This window comes from Chenopodium quinoa, unplaced genomic scaffold, assembly GCF_001683475.1.
Source record: "Chenopodium quinoa cultivar QQ74 unplaced genomic scaffold, ASM168347v1, whole genome shotgun sequence".
NCBI classification, from domain to species: Eukaryota; Viridiplantae; Streptophyta; class Magnoliopsida; order Caryophyllales; family Amaranthaceae; genus Chenopodium; species Chenopodium quinoa.
The window spans coordinates 848,926-868,478 of record NW_018742733.1 but is presented as its reverse complement, the minus strand read 5'-3'; the positions used below and the strand labels follow the sequence as shown (position 1 = coordinate 868,478).

At 32.4% G+C, this 19,553-nt stretch overlaps 2 protein-coding genes across 3 annotated transcripts; one reads left to right on the top strand and one right to left on the bottom strand.

Annotated features, from left to right (window-relative positions):
* The first annotated feature begins 321 nt into the window (after positions 1-321).
* LOC110723727 (photosynthetic NDH subunit of lumenal location 3, chloroplastic-like) lies at positions 322-2,225 on the top strand. Its single transcript, XM_021903096.1, has 3 exons — positions 322-707; positions 1,611-1,897; positions 1,984-2,225. The coding sequence occupies exons 1-3, from the start codon at positions 419-421 to the stop codon at positions 2,080-2,082; spliced, it is 675 nt and encodes a 224-aa protein (XP_021758788.1). The 5' UTR covers positions 322-418; the 3' UTR covers positions 2,083-2,225.
* Positions 2,172-8,921, bottom strand: LOC110723725 (kinesin-like protein KIN-14N). 2 transcript variants are annotated; one of them, XM_021903094.1, is made up of 17 exons: positions 8,767-8,921; positions 7,908-8,207; positions 7,124-7,268; positions 6,915-7,024; positions 6,714-6,833; positions 6,409-6,612; positions 5,795-6,004; positions 5,627-5,704; positions 5,194-5,340; positions 4,981-5,119; positions 4,760-4,869; positions 4,060-4,221; positions 3,721-3,926; positions 3,363-3,444; positions 3,171-3,275; positions 2,974-3,078; positions 2,172-2,716 (listed from the first exon to the last, which is right to left on the bottom strand). In XM_021903094.1, the coding sequence occupies exons 2-17, from the start codon at positions 8,181-8,183 to the stop codon at positions 2,537-2,539; spliced, it is 2,379 nt and encodes a 792-aa protein (XP_021758786.1). In that variant the 5' UTR covers positions 8,184-8,207; positions 8,767-8,921; the 3' UTR covers positions 2,172-2,536. The 2 variants fall into 2 exon arrangements, with proteins under 2 accessions (XP_021758786.1, XP_021758787.1); XM_021903095.1 differs by having other exon boundaries at positions 5,627-5,701.
* Positions 8,922-19,553: the final 10,632 nt, after the last annotated feature.

Here is a 19,553-nt window from a genome sequence, read left to right as displayed (position 1 = left end):
AGCTTGCTGAATTTCTCTTAAATTCCAAACACATCACAATTAGCTCTAAATTTATAGCAATTAGTATAAAATAATACGAGTATTTTAATTACAATTGCCATACCTTCCAAAAATATAACTTTTTTCCTTGTGCTAAAAAAAATACGGATTACAAAGATAAAACATGAAATCACAACACATTTTGTAGTATTAAAGAGCTTAAAATAAGCAAAATGACAATTCTTCAAAAAAAAAATGTAAAATTTGTAATATTGAAACTTAATTTACTAAACTACCCTCAATAAGTATATCAATTTGGGTGGTCAATAATACACAATAACTCATCCAAAACTTCACAAACTTGTAAAAAACTAATGTCCAAAGATGATTACATCCACTTCATCTAATCTTCATACACAACTCAAAAATCCTCAACCTCATGGCTCAATTGGGAAACTTATATGGTGTTACAGAAAGTTTACCAGCAGCAATTCCTAAGGTTCCCTACATTTTAAGGGCACCTACTAAAAAATCATGTAACATAATTTGCCATGCCAAAAAATTAGAGGATTCTCATCAAAATACTTCAAGAAGGTCTGTTATTAGCATTGCTTCTATTGCTCTTCTTTCACAACTTGGTACTAATAATGCTTCTTTGGCTGAGGAGGAAAATAAGTTGTGGCTCGATTACCCTTACCCTCTTCCTGGATTACGTCCAGCCGAAAACAGTAAGTATTGGCGGTCTTTAAGATTGTTCTGTTTCTATATTGTGTATATTTAGGGACGTGTGGGAGTATTCTGACTGTGTTGTGAGAAATTTTAAAATAAAGACACTGGAGATTGGATTATATATTTTATCAAATTTCTATGATTGGCTATGACTTACTTAGCCTCATATAAGCTATGTACATAATAAATTTAGCTAAGACATAATCCAAGATAATGTTTTTTAAGAACTAAGCATTTGTTTAAGAAGCAGAATCATGATCTTCTTAGACAACGACTAGTTGGTACCTAATCAAAATATTAAAAAATATGACTAGTTGATTATTTGGTTTAATTAAAAATTGACGTCAAATAGACTAAGTAATTCAAACTATTCAACTAAGAATCATATTTCATGAGTTCAAGCTGTATATGAATATAGGATGGTGACAGAAAAAATAAAGGGGTCAATTTAAGCCAATTCCATGCAAGAATTCCAATGCTGCATTGCTGCTTGAATTTTATGTGCAATGTCCAAGTAAATGTAGCTAAATATATTTTTCTAGGTTCAGAGATTCAAAACTTTTTCGATTTCCTCTCTTTCTATCAAGAATTAGTAGTCATATACTATTTTAAGATGTCTGGTAAAAGTTGTCGTATGTTTTGTAGCATTAGTGATTTGGGGGTGGATTTTCCAAAATGACACTTGTTGATGATCATATGATAGAACGGACTAAATTAATTTTAATATTACTTTCATATGAAATCATGTCATCATCTCTACGAGCGTAAGGGGTTATGACAATGTGATATGAAAGGGGTTGTGACAATGTGATAGTTGTGTCCCGTCTTCTCTTTACACAAAAGAATTTATAGGCTTACTTTTCGGGTTTTATTAAAACCAACTTGGCTGTGCATTATTGCAGAAATATACAATGAGGAAACAGGAACAAGATCATTTCTGAAAACGGGACTCTACATGGCTAACATAGGAACCAAAGGAAGTGCATACAGGCTTGGAAAATATGCCTTTGATCTCATGGCTTTGGGAGATCTAATAGGCCAAGATACCTTGAATTACGTCCGAAAGTACCTCCGTCTTAAGGGCACCTTCATGTACTATGATTTCGACAAGGTCATCTCTGCTGCACCCGTCGATGATAAACAGCCTCTCACAGATCTTGCAAATCGACTCTTCAACAATTTCGAAAAGGTACTTATCCAACCAAACAGATTCATACCTCAACTGTCAATTTTTTCTAAGAGATACTGATTTATGAATCATCAATATGTTGGCAGATTCAAGAAGCTATAAAACTGAAGGACCTTGCTCGAACACAATCTTGTTACGACGACACAACAGTCATCCTGCAAGAAGTGATGGATAGATTTGCGTAACTCAACTCTGCAGATAATTTTCTTCCATTCTTCTTCGTTCTGTTATTGTACAAGTAATTTCCGAGAATTAAACAGAACAAAGATACGAGTACTAAGCAAGATAGAGATCACTGATATATTTATCCGTGGTTCGAGTAAAAATACATGAACAGATTCACATAAGTATTAAAATTATAAATACACATGAGGAGAAAAAATAAACATCAGCCTCAGTGTAACGTTTAAAATGAAGCCCCGATATCAGAAATTACATATTCAACATTTCCATTTATACTAACTACTATACAAAATCATTTCTCACCTACGTTAGAATTATCGATCGATGTTTCTTTCCTTGTTCTTCCCTGCTCTTCTAGTCTTTATTTTACGCTTCAGAGGGTGAAGATTAGCAACGAAAAATACAAAATGCACAACCTGCTGTATCACAGGAACAAAGCTGATCTTGATCAGAAGATTAACCATAGCTCAGACGATTATCTGAGGACCGCATATTGGTTTGTCGCCGGGGAATTCCAATCTCACAAGCATTAACTCGGGCTGCAAATCGGAGCGAACACAATGACTCTCCCAACGAGGAGTTTTCAGGAGAGATGTTCACAAACATCAAGGTCTTCGAGTCCCCACCAAGGCAAGGCTATTCCACAATTGAGCAATTGATAATCAAAACACTATTCATTGAATTTATACTTCGTATTAGACCAAAATATTCAATCATCATAATCATTACTGAATGCCTTATTCGTACAGAATTTTAAACGTAAGCAACATATTTGCATCCTAACTACCTTTAACATTCCTTGTCACATTTTGGCATTCAATTCAACAAATAATATATGTATCGGTATATAACACTACCTATGTTTTATGTGACAAAAGATACAGAACACATACCTGTAGGAGATAAGTCAGTTTGGAGTTTCTAAATGGCACATGATCCTCCCTTTTCGCCAAAGCGAATATGACATCGCTTAGAGAGGATAAGCTTTTATTGATGGCCTGATAAATACAGAATAAAACCATAATGTTTTAAGTCCAAACCAAAGGAAAATCCATAACTTCACATTCCAGATTAGAAAGTACTGCAATACCTGAGTTTCCTTCAGTCGATCTCCAGTGGACCCACTCTTCGAGAGGCGCTCACTTCCAGCAAGGTCAATTAAGTTAAGTACACCTTGTACTTGTTGCTCAGTGCTCTTAAGGAAATTAAGTGCATAATCAGTAAATCTGCTACACACTACAACAATATGATAAAATTTAGGCTATTGTCAAATTTTAAATACCTCATTGACACCAGATATACGTAACGTGAAAACAAAATGACTACGTGATGATTGTTCATTCATCAGCGTCTTGCCCACTGACCTGCAAGAAACCACATACAATATAGTAATTATGTGATCCTTAGCTCAAAAACATAAAAAATTCTCCACAATAATGAGTGAAACTTCATAAAAAGCATTTGACATTTTTGTTTTTTTAGGGTAGGTAAGATGAAAACTTTGTACTCTTCACTTTCGTAGCACTTTTATTTTTAACTTCTTCCATTCTTAATTGCAGTAAAGCATTGTGAAAGAGGAGAAAGAAAATACTTATGGTAAAATAATTATGCGCTGTTTTAGCATAAAATAAGATAGTTACCTGCTTTGGGCAGCCTTATCCAACAAATATGCGACCTCTTTAGAGCTTCGAACATCAACTAGGGTAAGATCAGAGACATGTGTGTTGCCATTTGCATCATGTTTGATAGTGTATTGTTTTCCGGGAGTACCATTATCAAATGAGTTTGATTTATGTGGAGACAACAAATCACGGATTGTCTCATTATAGATTTCCAACATGGACACCTACAATCAGAAGAGTAAAGTAAGGAGTACATCTTGGTGATCCACAAATGACAATACTTCACCTTTATGCCTCCTTTGTGAAAAAAAAATAATGATGTCAAGCATAGATGTATCAGAGAGATTCATTATTCACCTGCAAATCATATTTCCAGCCTTGCGCTTTCAGTGACTGTCTTGTCTCAAATATCTGCTCTAATGATCGAGGAATCAATCCCTTTCTATCTGGGTTTCCAGGATTACCCATCATGGTAAATGTTTTGCCTGAGCCGGTTTGACCGTAGGCAAAAATGCATACCTGAAATTGGAAGTAATAAAGGAATTCATAAGTATATAGTTCAGTATAATTTAACAAATTTCCAAAATCGCAAATTGAAGTAACATGAGAGAAGCCATAGTGCATGGTACAAGGATTCCAGAAAAAAGATTTTGTTAACATCAAAATAGGAGCAAGGACAACTGTAAATCATTATGTAATCAATCAGAATTATCCTCTTTCTAAATAATAGGCTACAATGCCATAATGCCATTGAACCATCCAAAAATAAAGCCACTTTTCAGTATCCATAAGTTATACATTGAACTTATTGATACTACTGGTAAGTGGTAATGACTAATGACACAACTAAGGATTCTAAAGAGAAACAAGATTGGCGTAGTGGAGATATAAAAATCCGTGAAACGATAGTGGTGGAATTTCAATTCAATTCCTTAATAAAGACCACCAATTTATAATATTTAAGGACAAAAGAAGTACCAAGAACATTTTATCTTAGTGAAGGAAGACATTGAATATCCAAAATATCATAGGTATAAGAAAATTTCAATATATTCACCTTATAGCCATCAAGTGCACTCTGAACAAGCTGTGAGATCTCCACAAATACATCTTGTTGAGAAGCATCAGGGACAAATACCTTGTCAAACATGAAGGAATGCTTTTGCCCTACGTACAAAAGTAAAAGAAGAAGCACAAATGATTCAGGATCTTGTCTAGATACCAAAGAAAAATAATTTGACCATAAAAGAACACTTTGTAGATAATTCTTCAATATACCATTTTGCAACAAGTCAACTCCCCGTCCCAAGGCTTCCGTAGCTGTGGGGAAACCAATGACTTTGGTATCAGTATTAGAACCTTCAACAGGTAATAAAGGCCTTACTCGGCAAAAAACACGAATGTTCCCCTTGAGTTCCTGCAAACAAAAATGATATAAATGATCCTGCATTTTGACAATGGCAGCAAAATTGTTCATGAAATGGGATGTACCAATATAGTATTGTGCAACTTTTTACGCAATTTCTCTCCCTCGACAAGTTTCACCTCTGCATCCTCCAATCGATTCCGCAAGTCACAAATAATCATGTTTTGCTCTTCGTATTGCTTTCTAGTCTCCGTTGCAGACAGATCACTCATCTGAAGCCACAAAAAAATATACATTCAATAAAAATAATTTTGACCTCCTGTACCCTCTCAAAAGAGCATAATTTATACAGGGGAGAATACAGAAATTTTCCATAGGGAGTAAGGATAGAGTACATAGACAAAATGTAAATGATAACGTTAAGTCAGATACTCAGATTACTGTGAGCAGTGCATATCATCCACTGGTTTTATCAAGAGTAGTGCCATATCATTCAACTGTATCATCAAGAGCAGATTACAGTGAAACTGAATGAAGAGAAAAAGAGCGATTAATCACCTGCAGTTTTTTGTGCGCAGCTGCTAACTGATCTTGTAAGGTTCTGACTAGGTCACTCTGCGTCGAACACTTGGCCTGCTAGGAAACATTAGTATAAAAGTGTGAGAACTCAGAGAGGGGGATGCATTTCACAAGTGGCCAAACTGCCAAAGTGTTAGCGTGATAGACCTCTAATTCATTCGATTTTTCTGTGAGGCAATCCAACTCGGAAACAGATCTGCCAGTGAAGTCTTTGTACTTGCTTAGTTCATCTGTCAAAGTCTGTACTTGTGATAATTGGCGATCACGATCATCTCTAACCTGTTGTAGCTCTGTTCTTAGACATCCCACCTCATTAATTAAAGCCTCTTTTTGCTTGACAGCCTCTTCTTGATATGCCTATTAACATGATCGATGCAAGTCCAAATGAGACAACCAAAGGTGTATCTTTAATATAAGTGAGCAAAACATAACAGTCTCCCAGCTCAATATTGAAATCCTATAGATAAAGTTTCAACTATATAATGAGAATGTCATCTTCAGTTTAAGAGTTTTGCGTGCAAAAGAAAGCAGCATTCAGGCATTATTCTTGCCTCCGAAGAGACAAAATTATGGGGACATTGCTATATCAAAGGGATATAGGGACCAATATGATGTAAGCCAGAACTTCAATTGAAATTAGGTCAATGACAGAAGTCTGGTAGATTATGATACCATAATTTCTATAACTTAGATATGGACAGATCACAATGTTATCTGATCTTGTAAATGAATAAGTCGCAGAAAAATGTATCCTGATTCACCTTGGATGAAGTCAACTGCTCCTGTAATGAGCTATACTGTCCCCTCAATGTGCTGAGGTTTTCAGCTACAGCAGCTTTCTCACTCTCAACACGTTTCAAGGTCTCATTGGCTGTAGAAAGTTCTGTTTGAAGCTTGCTATTATACTGCTGCAAACTAGTATTGTAATCCTGTAATCTCTTGTACATGTCGTTAAGTGAAGCTATCTGCACATAACACACAGGCGCAGAAAAGCAACCATCTTGATTCAGTTGACTGTCCCAAAAAAGAAATAGCAGCACAATGAATCACCCATTTGTCAGCTTACCTTTTGATTGGAAGTTTGCTGTTCTTGACGAAGTTTTTCAAGGTCTTCGGACAAACATGTTTGCAACCTTTCTGCAGCAATCCTAGCCTCTTTATCCCTTGACAAGTCATCCATCAATGCCTAATCATGGTGATCAAGTTTAATACAATCACAAAGAAAAGCAATGATATTTGACATCTGCTAATTTGATTTTGGGCTCACCATCTTATCTGATTCCTCTTTTGCACATTTATCCTGCAACAAATTGTAGTTCTTTCTCAACTCCATGATAATTGCATTCAATTCTTCCTCCTTGTTTTGCATCAGCATCTCTAAAATGGTAAAACATCCAATTCTTATCAGATAATTTGTTCGCCTTCCAAAATCTATACCAAACCCAATAAAATAATACAATATCTTATCAATCATACCCATCTCTGAGCATTTTATCTCAGCTGATTGCAGCATTTCCCGGAGATTATCTTGCTCTAAGAGATACCCTCCTTCAACCTCTTGGAACCATCTGATACAAAGCCGGAGTCTTTTTATGTAATCCAGCATTTGTTCACACCTCTCCTAAAGTAATCCAATTTTGCCAAAAACATATTAGAATAAAATTCATTAAGAACACGACTACACGAGAATGATGAACAAAACCAAACAAAAAAAAGAAGAAATTTCCTTTTACAAAAAAAATCATCAAAAATACATTGCCACAGCCCCATAAATTCCAGATTTCATATAAATATTTAGATCTGAAAAACAACCCACAATCTTGTTTCCTTTTTTTTTTTACCATAGCCAAAAGATTACAGTACTTAAAATTACATAACACAAGTAAGATATATAACCATAAGAAACACAGAAATAAATTCAACAAATCCATTTGAAAATTTAAATTTGGGTGAACCCTACAAGCTTGTAATTTCTTTTCTTACCTCAACCATAAACTGTAAATCTAAGGTACATAAATTAATTTCATATTATAATTTTTTAAATAAAGTTTAAAACATTGGAAAACCTCATAAATCCTAGCAATTTTTTTGGAAATTTGAAATTGAGTGAACCCCACATACCTGTTCCCCCTTTTCAAACCTTAACCAAACACTTAATTGCAATACAGTGATTACACAGATAAACTAAATCAAAACACAAAACATTTGAAAAACTAATCAATAAACCCCAATTTCTTCAATTTTTTAAATACTAAAGTACCTTATAATTGAACTTGTTCTTGGTTCTCATCCTCTCATTCAACAAGACCTCAACATCTTCCTTATTAAAGTCAAGAGCACCAACATCCGAACCGGAATTGCTGCCGGGAGCACTCGGCGGGGCGCTAGCCGCAAACGATTCCCGGCGGCCATTGGAAAAAGATTGCCGGGGCCGAATGGTGCCATTTGATCTAGGTCCAACCATACTATCTCTTCTCCTTTGCTCCAAACTCTCAATCCCAACACCGTTAAACTGATTCTGAAGTTTCATCATCATATACTATCTACCACCTATACATTTCTACACAAAAACTCCAAATCATTAAAATATTGCATAAAATTGTTGCTTTCAATTTAATTAAATAATGTAAGACAACCCATTATCAATATTTTAGCCAAAGTTTTGAAATTTTCAATTTTTCAGTTAATTTCAACACAAAGATTGTAACTTTACCATAGATTGAACCCCATTATCTATAATTTAGCCATTATTTTGAATAATTCAATTTTTTGAATTATTAAAACACGCAAAATTAAATTAGAAACCTTTACTTTAATAATAATATAGATTTAAGTATTTAACCCCTCAACGACTATTGATAATGAACTATTTTTGAATTAAGAAATAAACCTAGTCTCATTTTCATTATAATTAATTCAGTTGAATGTTTCACATATTTTAAACAAACAGTAAAACAAAAACCCAGGAAAATGCAATGAAATTTACATAAAATGAGCTAAGAAAAAAGCAGAAAATGGGACACATTAATATTCATAAATCCTAATAATAACTACTATGAATTTCCAAAATAAGTAAAAAGAGAAAAACTTTAAATGAAATAAACAAAAATGGAACTTACAAAGATAAGGGTTTGAGTCAGGGAGAAGAGGGATTTGCAGAGGAAGCCAAGAAGAAGAAGAAGAAGAAGAAGAAGAAGAAGAAGTAGAGAGAGAAAGACAGAGTGAAGTTTGAACTTTTAGGAGGAGAGAGAAACTAAAAAATAAATTTTTAGAAACCAGAATTAAAATATTTTTTTTGAAAAAATAAAAATTAGTGATTTTACTATTTTTATGTTGGTGTGGGGTCAAAAATTGTAATCAAAGCAATCATGTGAATCGCAACCGTTGCTTGCTTATGTGAGCAGTAAACTACAAGAGTGATCATCTCATCCTAAAGTTTATTAAGGTGAGATATTAGTATGGTTTCAGAAAAAAAAAAAAAAAAAAAAAAAAAAGAAGGGTGAGATATTAGTCCTTACTCCATATTAGTCAATCTTCCAATTTTATAGGGGTTGATTAATGTGATAAATTTGAGGTAGGATATTTTATGCGGTATGTGCAATTGTGCAGTCTATTTTGGCTCTTTGCTTAGATTCGATCAAATTATGTATTGCCTATAATATCCCTGCTGATTCAAAATTTCAAATATATCCCCACATTGCCTCACTGACCAGAAGAATGTCATTAAATATATCCTCAATTTCATAATATACTATTGTTATTCTATTTTGCGATTTAAAAGATATTTTATTTAAAATGCATTATATGGAGTAGTGTAAACAAATTAAAAGTACTAATCCATATTCATTTGTACTTTCAAATACTCCTTACAAACAAAAGAATATGCATTCAAATAATCCATAAATCAGAAAAAATAAGTTCAGATCATATTATCGTTTTATGTCCGATTTTTTATGACTAAATATCTTAAATTTCATAATAAAAAAATATGAAAATCACATATTAATAAAATACACATTATTACGAATTTAACAAGACCCTACTTGATATATTTATTCCATATAGATTATCGTATATTTAAGGTCAAAGTTTAGTCAAATTTGTCATTTAGATCGGATCAGATCAGGCCAGACTAGACCAAATCAGACCAAACCAGATCAAATCAAATCAAATAAGACCAGATTAAGGGTCTATTCTCTTACGTTGAAATTCAGTTCAGTTCAGTTCAGCTCAGCTCAGTTCAGTTCAGTTCAGCTCAGCTCCTAATTTCCTTCTCTTATAAAATATTCAGTTCAGTTCAGTTCAGTTCAGTTCAGCTCAGTTCAGTTCATCTCAATTCAGTTCAGTTCAGTTCAGTTCAATTCAATTTAGCTGATTTCAGTTAATGAGAACAGGCTCTAAATTAGATAAGAAAAAATAAGGTGAACTAAACAAGCCCTAATACATAGCACTTAACTTCATAATAATTTGACACTCAAAGGGTACTAAAATTAATGTAAACATTATGCCATATAATTTTCCATGTTTTTTGTTTATTAAAAAAAAAGAAGAAGAAATAAAGCGTACAATTTATTATGACTTTATGAGTCAATTTCTGGCAAGGTTAGAATATCTTGAGAAAAAACACCAATACAACACGTTCAAGACTATTTCCCCTTTTTCACCTATTGTATGAGAAACGATATTACATGCCCATCTTACATGAGAAATTACAAAGAAATTTAATAACAAGCTACTCCATATCTTTTTTACCATCCTCAACAAACAAGAAAAAGGGACCACTTAGAGCCTGTTCTTTTCAACTTAATTTCAGTTCAGTTCAATTTAACTCTAATTAGTTCAATTCAATTTATTTCATCTCCTAATTTTCTTTTCTCATAAATAATTCAGTTCAGTACAGTTTAGTTTAACTCAGTTTAGCAAATCAGAACAAATCCTTAGCATGTCCTTTTCTTTATTGTTTATTATTAACAAAGTCAACGGATAGTTATCTATATACTCAACTAGTTCGGAGAATTATATATACGACTAAACATGAGATATTGAGGTTGAAGGTTTATGGCCATGTTTAGTAGTAAGCTTATTGGGGGTATATTAGCTTATTTGACTAACTTTAGCTGATTGACTAGTCAAACAAGCTAATACAAGTGTTTGGCACTAAGCTTATTGAAAGAGCTTATTACACTAAATAAGCTCTTCTTGAAAAAGCTCATTTTAGGAGCTTTTTCAATTAGCTTATTCATTAATTATTGTGAAATGACATTTATAACCTCATTTAATTTAAAATCCTATCTAAATTACCTACCCCACAATTAGCTTATTGGTCATTTCACATACTCATCACCTTTAAGCTATCAGCTATTTACCACACACTTTTATATAATCAGTTAATACAATAAGTTAGTCAAACCAGTTAATAAAATCAGCTAGTCAAAATCAGCTAAATCAATCAGCTTCAGCTTTCAGCTTTCTCCCAAACAGGGCCTATATATATTCTAAAATGTATATTGTGCTTCCTTTATTTCAATTAGAAGAACATTTATTATATAATTGTCTTAAATTTTCTTTATTTTCCAAAAATAATACAAGTACTGCTTGCAATATGCAATGTTATGGATACTTATCTCTTATAGTATTTTGTAAAAGAGAGTGAGAGATAGCTCAAGTGGTTAGAGCTTCCCTCCCCGATTCTAGAAGGTTCTGGGATCAATTTTCACCCCGCCCTTGTGGCTCGATCTCTAAACACAAAAAAAAAATAAAAAAAAATATATAAAATAATAATAATAATAATAATAATAATATAACTAATATATAAAGCTAAACTTTTAGCCAGGTCACGAAACAGAGACACTTGGCGTTCCAACTTTTTGCCAAGTTTCGTGCCACATTGGATAGATCTAAATAGACTTCACAAGATTAAAAAAAAAAAAGTTAGTTTAGAAATCTATTTTGATAGAATTTTAGGATAAAATTGTTGGTTTAGAATTTTATTATCGATGAAATACCAATATTTCAAATATAAAAATTGAATTATAATTCTATTCAAAAAAATTATTAGATTATAATTCTAAAAAATTATCATATAAATTTATTTTTAATATCATAATAGATTATGTAGACATGTCAATTAGGGTCAGGTCATGAGTCATCTCAAATTGGGTCACTTCAAGTTACGAGTCAAGAAATGTTCAACCCTTGCCCAAAGTTTTGGGTTTGGGTCAACCCAACGGATTTTGAACATTTATTTAATTTATTTTATTTTTGCTATTTTTTAATTTTTTAATGTAATTAAATCAAACATTTCCACCAACATTATTATTAGTCATTATATGCCTACTAGATAACAAATCGTCACAAAAGCACGTTAATAACTAACTACTTTTGTATTAATGATCTTTTTTAAAATTAGACATATAGATTAAAAAATTTATCTTAAAATTCAATAAAAAAAAAAAAACTCGGACATCGCACGGGCACAAAACTAGTAATAATAATAATAGTACTTGGTAAAAGCAAAATTATATTTATACTTCTGTAGAATTGGAGAATTACTATATATGTGTCAACTTCAAAGGCTTATATTTGAAATATAATTGAAATATAATGGATGCAATAGCCAATAATATTATATAAGCTTTCAGTGGTACAATTAAAAGTGGTTTCACTTACCTATCTCTCTCCTCCTTTTTCTCTCTTTCATGTAATTTTCAATATTTTATTACTCCGTATTTATTATGCATTTGCAAATACATAACAATGCATCCTCTGACGTATTTTGGTTATACTGTTAGAAGGAAGTATAACACCTCAACTAAAAACTAGTGTAATACTCTTCAATTCAATAATGATTGGTTGATATTTTGACAATCCTTTTAAAAAGTTATTTTATATTATTATTAGGATTTTTTAGAAAATAACACTACAAATTTTCACAAATTTTGCTTATAACACCATATTATCACAATTTTGTATTATTACACCACAAAAAGACTAAAAATTTGATTTCACTACCAACTAACGGATTTTTGGATGGAATCCGTTAGTGGGACCCGTTATGGACACATGTCAATACAACGTTGGTTTTTAAAAAATAAAAAGAATTTTAAAAAAAAAAAAAAAAAAAGCCCTAAAATCTAACCTTACCACCATCCCACCACCGACAGCCTTGACCCCACCACCACCACTGCAACTGCTGGCATCCCAACCTCAGCCGCCGCGCCTACACACCACCATATCCCAACCGCGTACCTGCTACACCTACCCCCGCCACCACCGCGCGTAAAACCACCCCCATTTCCCCACCTTTGAAACGGTCAAATCGACCCCCATTTCTATGATTCTGAGCTTCGAAGAGGAGATTACAAAGTTCAAGATCTCGCTCTTCGCCGGTGAATATCATCGATTTAGCCTCTCTAATTCTCAATCGCGAACACCATAACGTGCCCTGCTCTTGTTTCTTCTCTGGTTACGCCGGCTGCGAGCTCACGACTGGTGGCTGGTTTTCGAGGAGGGAGAAGGGGTGAACGCGCTCACAGCTGGTGGCTGGTCGCTCGGTTTCTCCAGTGTCAGGGTGGAAAACGCTCGGTTTCGCCGATCAAGGTGGGGGAAAGGTGGTTTTCGGCTGGAGTTGTGTTGCCGGAGATAGGTGGTGCGGCGGTGGGCTAGCTGAATTAGTGTTGAGGTTTTTTTTTTTTTAACTAATCAATGAGTGCCACGTATACTTGGTGGGTCCCACTAACGGATTCCATCCAAAAATCTTTTAATAGGTGGTGAAATCAAATTTTTTGGTTTTTTGGTGGTGTTATAGTAAAAATTTGAGATAATGTGGTGTTATAAGCAAAATTTGTGAAAATTTATGGTGTTATTTTCTAAAAAATCCTTATTATTATTATTATTATTATTATTATTATTATTATTATTATTATTATTATTATTAGTTTCACCTCTCCCCTCCCTCTTTGTTTATTACTATACTACTACGTATTATTTTGTTTCATTCCTTTTGAGCATAACCAGATTAACCACCAAAGGTAGATAGGAGGTTGCTACTTGCCTTTCCGATAAAGAACTTAATAAATTTATTATCCTTATCTAATATGAACTACCTACACTTCACTATTTACTAATTGCACTAGGTCTAGGTTAGCTACATTATGGGTCATGAACACGAGAGTTTGAATTCTATGTATCTATTCTTTTTGCCATATTCCTATCAAGGACCACATTGACTAAGTTGGTTTAGCATCTCCTCGCTCCTAGTTATTTAATCTATACATGCAATAAAATGTGTCGTCTCACATACATATATTGTCTTGTTATCTAACACATGTGATTAACAATAGAACAAAAACTTTCATGGTCAACGACGATTTGATTAAAGTTTGATTGTATTAATTCAATGATATATATATTTGAAAAAACCATAATCAATAAAACTATGTCATCTTCACCTTAAAAGATAAAATACAGAGTAATAATCAGATTTAGGTGCATGTAAGTTTTATTAATAAACAGTTTTTATCTATGGAGAAAATATGTAAAATTTGTTTTAGCCGGTAAAATCGAATAATAGTTTCCCTTTATAAAAACACAGATCTAGTCAATTAGTAAATCTGTTTTAATATGTGGAAGTCAATTATTTATATTAAAATTAATTGTAAAAATCAACGTAATCAGTAAAAATAATTACAATTCGTGAAAAAAATTATGAAGAGCGAAAAAATAAAATATCTAATCAAGCATCTAATTAAGTCAATCAAACTATGTAATCAAATGTGACATCCTAAATTCTGAAATCCCTTGCTTTCTTAGATTAATTGAACATTAAGCAACATAATGCTATCAACAAATTAATGTTGTACTTTCTTCATATATAAAACTCAATTATCTATATTAAAATTGATTGTAAAAATCAACGTAATCTGTAAAAATAATTACAATTCGTGAAAAAAATTATGAAGAGCGAAAAAATAAAATTTCTAATCAAGCATCTAATTAAGTCAATCAAACTATGTAATCAAATGTGACATCCTAAATTTTGAAATCCCTTGCTTTCTTAGATTAATTGAACATTAAGCAACATAATGCTATCAACAATTAATGTTGTACTTTCTTCATATATAAAACTCATGATGTTGATACTATTTGGTCACCACAAACTGAAATTCCCTGGTCAAGTCGATCTTAGCATGATGACTTTTCTAATACCTAAGAATAAAGTATTCATACAAACTATGTTTAGGAGTATAGTCTTATATGAAATCCAAGATATTATACTAGTTTAAGCAATAATTATAGTTGTTTAATCAATAATTAGTAATAATATAATATAAATATAAAGTTTAGTGTCCTCTAGGCAAGTATAGCGTTATCCAAAGAACAAGTTGTATAAATGAAGGAATTAAGAAATGAGTAGCAAACGTGTGCTTCAAAATGTCAAGCAATCTGATTTAACGTGGTTGCATTGTTGGCTCTGATGGAGACTAAAACATGATGGAAGGTCCGACCATGAAGGCATGTACTTGCCCCCTTTTATGTCTTTGTTGGAGCCAACTATGTCACTTGGAATCTTAAGACTATGTCACACTACAACTGATTACAATTTGGAGCGGTATGTTTTGTATATAACGAGTGTTTTATACTCCCCATACAACACATTTTGTTGTGTCCAAATGGTATTAGTAGTTGTCAATCGTTTCTAAAGTTATTTTTTATGTGATTTGAGATTATTAAAAAAAAACGTGTGTATAAATGTCGTTATATATGTTGTAGACATTATATATGTATACAAGTTAATGCTGAAAATTGATGTTTTTTGCTCGGTCATTTTAAAAACTTCATATTTTACAGATACATATATTATTTACTAAATTTTAGTTTTTTTTTTTAATATACGAAGTATAAAATAGGGTATAGGGTAGGATTACCCTAAAATCCAGATCCATTCCTCCACCTATAGTACGTAGGTAAGTATAATTATTAGGAAAATTTGTCAATTACTACCGCAAGTTAATACTACTTTGTAAATTACTACCGCAAGTTAATACTACTTTGTAAATTACTACCGCAAATTTAAAAAGTTATGAATTACTACCGCAAAAAATTTTAAGATGTTGCGATTACTATCAAACCCCCATTAAACCCAACTATGACGTCATTATATTACTTTAACCCATGGTTAAAGCCTTTAACCATGACGTCATTATATCCCTAATCCATTTTCTTTTTTTTGGGGGGGGGGGGGGGGTTAAAGCCCTTAACCATGGTCAAACACGGGTTAAAGGGATATAATGACGTCATAGTTGGGTTTAATGGAGGTTTGGTAGTAATCGCAACATCTTAAAATTTTTTGCGGTGGTAATTCACAACTTTTTTAATTTGCGGTAGTAATTTACAAAGTGGTATTAACTTGTGGTAGTAATTGGTAAATTATCCTAATTATTATCCCTATTTCCGCCTCACGTCATCACCAAACAAACTTTCACCCATCCCCACCTAAATAGATTGAATATATACAAAGCGAGGTTCTACTAAAACTCGTTCCATTGACATCTCTAATTAACATCTGTAAGGGCTCTCTAATATATAATAACACGATCAGATAGTCTTACACAAGGCCTAGTTTATATCATTTTATTACTATTGGTATCCAAAGTAATTATGTCTAACATAAGATCAAGAGGAAGATTTATGAAAAGTTAAGCCGACAAGATCTACCAAGGTCTTAGGCATCAAAGTTAGTACACTACCACTTTTAATTTACAACTCCAAAACACCCAAAATTAATTATTGAAAGCATATTAATTATATATATATCTTAATCTTTGATTATAAGAAATCTTTTACAGCACTTTCTCCTCTAATCCTGTAAGCCTCTATTTGGTAAGGCTAACAAACATGTGAACTATGTAAGCATCCACTTTTAATTTTGCTCAAAATTAGAAAGTTGGTACTTCAATTCGTCATTTGGTGCTTTGTTGCATTCTTGCTACTAATTTATCAATCTTTTCTCTTTTCCTTTTTTGTGTAGCTTCTTCTTCACCTTTCTCTCTCCTTATTTATGCCAAACGTGTTGCAGTGAATCATTGTTATAAAAAGGGTATCAAAGGCATATGATTAATTGAGTTGTTTTCCATGTACTCCTCGCTTTTACTACTCCCTTTACCCTGAATCAGTCGCACCAATTTGATTAGCATATGATTTTAAGGCCCCGTTTGATATTTAGCTGGTAACTGATTGATATAATTTGTTGTATTAGTTGATTTGGCTAGCTGGTTATATTAACTGATTTGACTAGTTAGCTGTAAAATACTACGTAGCTGATTGTGTAAAAATGTTTGATAAATATTTATTAATTGTTAGCTGTTTTAGTGTATTTAATAGCCAAAAAGCTAATTGTTCAATAACCTCATTTCATATACCTCTTATAATGAATTTTTTGTAAAAGAGCTTTTTGAGCCCCAAAAGCTCCTTACCAAACACCCAAATTAGCTTTTATAAATAGTCAAATAAACCTGTAAGGGTCTGTTTTCTTAAGCTTATTTTAAATTCAGTTCAGAAAATCAAAACAGGACCTAATATGACACAATAAGCTAAAAAATTTCCAAAAAGCCTTTTGCTGTAGTGTTTTTACTATATATTATTTGATTTAGTAGTAAGAGTTGTATCATAATCTTAAATTTTGTACTAAGTCAGTAATTTGAATTGTGTAATCTCTCTTATCATTATTGCTATTTTTTTCTCCGAATACCTTCTTTACCTAATGAAAAATCTGAAATAAATTTTCTTACGGTTCACATCAATGCATTCACAATCAAACCAACCTTTTTGGGAGTCGTTTTGACGTTAACATCTTGTCTGTCTTAGGTATTGAGGGGCCAATTCAATCGGAAGATCTAAACTTAGGTTTTTGCTAGTTCAATGTCACATTGATTGACCACCTTTTGGAGTTATGCTTAATTGCATACTGGTAATACGTAACGTGCCACCACATTATGGAACAAGAGGTGCATGTACGTACCTTAGATGGAGATTGCGATGTATAACGACTAGAATCCTGTAGATAAAGATTGCAATGTACTTCATATTACCACTATAATCCCTTTCTCGATCGGCCAATTACCTATATATTAGTATATATATTTGGAAATTTTACCTTTGTTCTGTATAAAGATGGCATTGGATTGAGTTGAAATAAGATAAGATATAACTTGCCACTTAAAAATTATGGCACGCATAAGAATGTAGTATGAACAAAACAACACAATATTGTGCATTTGTGTGTGTCGAGTCATGGACCACTTTTTTTTTTCTACGTAAAAGCACATCTTAACATGACAAAATATGCTATTGGGTCATGCTTTGATCATCCTTTTAAAAGGCATTATACGTAGTTAGAGAGCTGGGCCATGGACTAGCCTACAATTATCATTAATCTTAGTTTGAATTACTTCACGGATAAACCCTATTGAAATTAATTGTATATATATTGGTAAAATCCATTACAATTTATCTCCACTAACGTTTTAACCATACACCAATTCATTTTGATCTGTATACAATTTTTTGACACTAACAAATTTTAAAAATCATGTTAACAAAACTTAATTCAGTTTCTAATTTAGAATTCAAGTCGGGTCATTTTTGACAAAAGTTCAGCCTGGAGCACAAGCCAAGCAAACCGTAAAAACTAAAAAGGACTGTAAATATACGTATCAAGCTCTTGTATCGTAGCTGTCAAAGTATTGGGAAGTTGAAGCCGGCCTTAGAAGTTAGACCTAGTCATAGTCATGGTTGGTTGACCATTCCAAACCATTTCTTTCTTAAGTTCACATTTTAATATATACTCTTATTTATTCATTGGACTTGGGAAGTTACTAAAATATTCAAATACACAATATAAAACAAGTCTTATCCTAAAGTTTTTTTTTAATCATCTCTTGGTTTTGCAACCACAAGAATAAAACAAAATTAGATTCTCTAGTTTATGGAGTTAGTTACATAATGCACTCTTTATTATTTTTTTTCTGTAATTGAAACATTATTGTAAAAATGATTATATGCACTTTTGGGCTGTTTAGTGCTATTTGGAGCAATATACAAGTTACATTTTGTATGTATGTAATGATTATTCCAGCTGAAAAAATGATGATTTGCACCTTTTGTTTTATTAGAAATTGAATTAATATATTTAATGTTAGTTGACAATTAATATTTCCCATTAATTAGATGATGATAAATTAAATTATTGGTTTTTTCTTGTTCTAAATTCTAAGCAAAAAAATCAATCTTTTGTTTCTTGCTTGTTTGCTTAATTAGTGTTTAAACAAAGCCCATGAGAGGTTGATGGAGATGATTACCAACACAAGGGTTTGCTTAAAGTTGGCCCAAAGTTGAATGGAAGTAATTTTTATGTAAGCAAAGTTTAACAACCCAAGAATACACCTACTCAAAAGTAAGATTAACGGAACTTAATTAAGTATATGTTGCTAATTGAATTGTGAAGGTTTGATCCACATGTACTCTACCACACTCCCTAATCACTTTGTGAAGTTAGAATTTCCACATATGAATGGCACCTTTAAACTCGACACAATTACTAAAAAATATACCTGTATTTCATTTTAAAAAGTCGGGTAATAAGAGTTGAGGGGTACATGTGCATGCATATGTGATCATATGAATATATGAATACATCTAAACTATACAGTGAAGATCGATATTGTGATACATTTATTAATTAATTGATAAAGTTGAGTTGTATATCTAGTTACAAAGCGGTTGTCACAACTCACAAACAAACAAAGCTCGAATGGATAATGAATCACGGATCTGAGTTCGACAAGAAGGGATCCTACGCAAAATCTATCAACAAGAATTGAAAAAATACATTGAAAAGAAGCAAAAA

What these genes read in the sequence shown, in the direction of transcription:
- LOC110723727 (XM_021903096.1), top strand. Translation starts at nt 419, where the DNA reads ATGGCTCAATTGGGAAACTTATATGGTGTTACAGAAAGTTTACCAGCA. An exon ending in ATTACGTCCAGCCGAAAACA is followed by an intron (nt 708 to 1,610) that starts GTAAGTATTGGC and finishes GCATTATTGCAG; the next exon opens with AAATATACAATGAGGAAACA. An exon ending in TCTTCAACAATTTCGAAAAG is followed by an intron (nt 1,898 to 1,983) that starts GTACTTATCCAA and finishes ATATGTTGGCAG; the next exon opens with ATTCAAGAAGCTATAAAACT.
- LOC110723725 (XM_021903094.1), bottom strand. Translation starts at nt 8,183, where the DNA reads ATGATGATGAAACTTCAGAATCAGTTTAACGGTGTTGGGATTGAGAGT. An exon ending in GATAAAATGCTCAGAGATGG is followed by an intron (nt 7,025 to 7,123) that starts GTATGATTGATA and finishes TTACCATTTTAG; the next exon opens with AGATGCTGATGCAAAACAAG. An exon ending in AGTTGCACAATACTATATTG is followed by an intron (nt 5,120 to 5,193) that starts GTACATCCCATT and finishes TTTTGTTTGCAG; the next exon opens with GAACTCAAGGGGAACATTCG.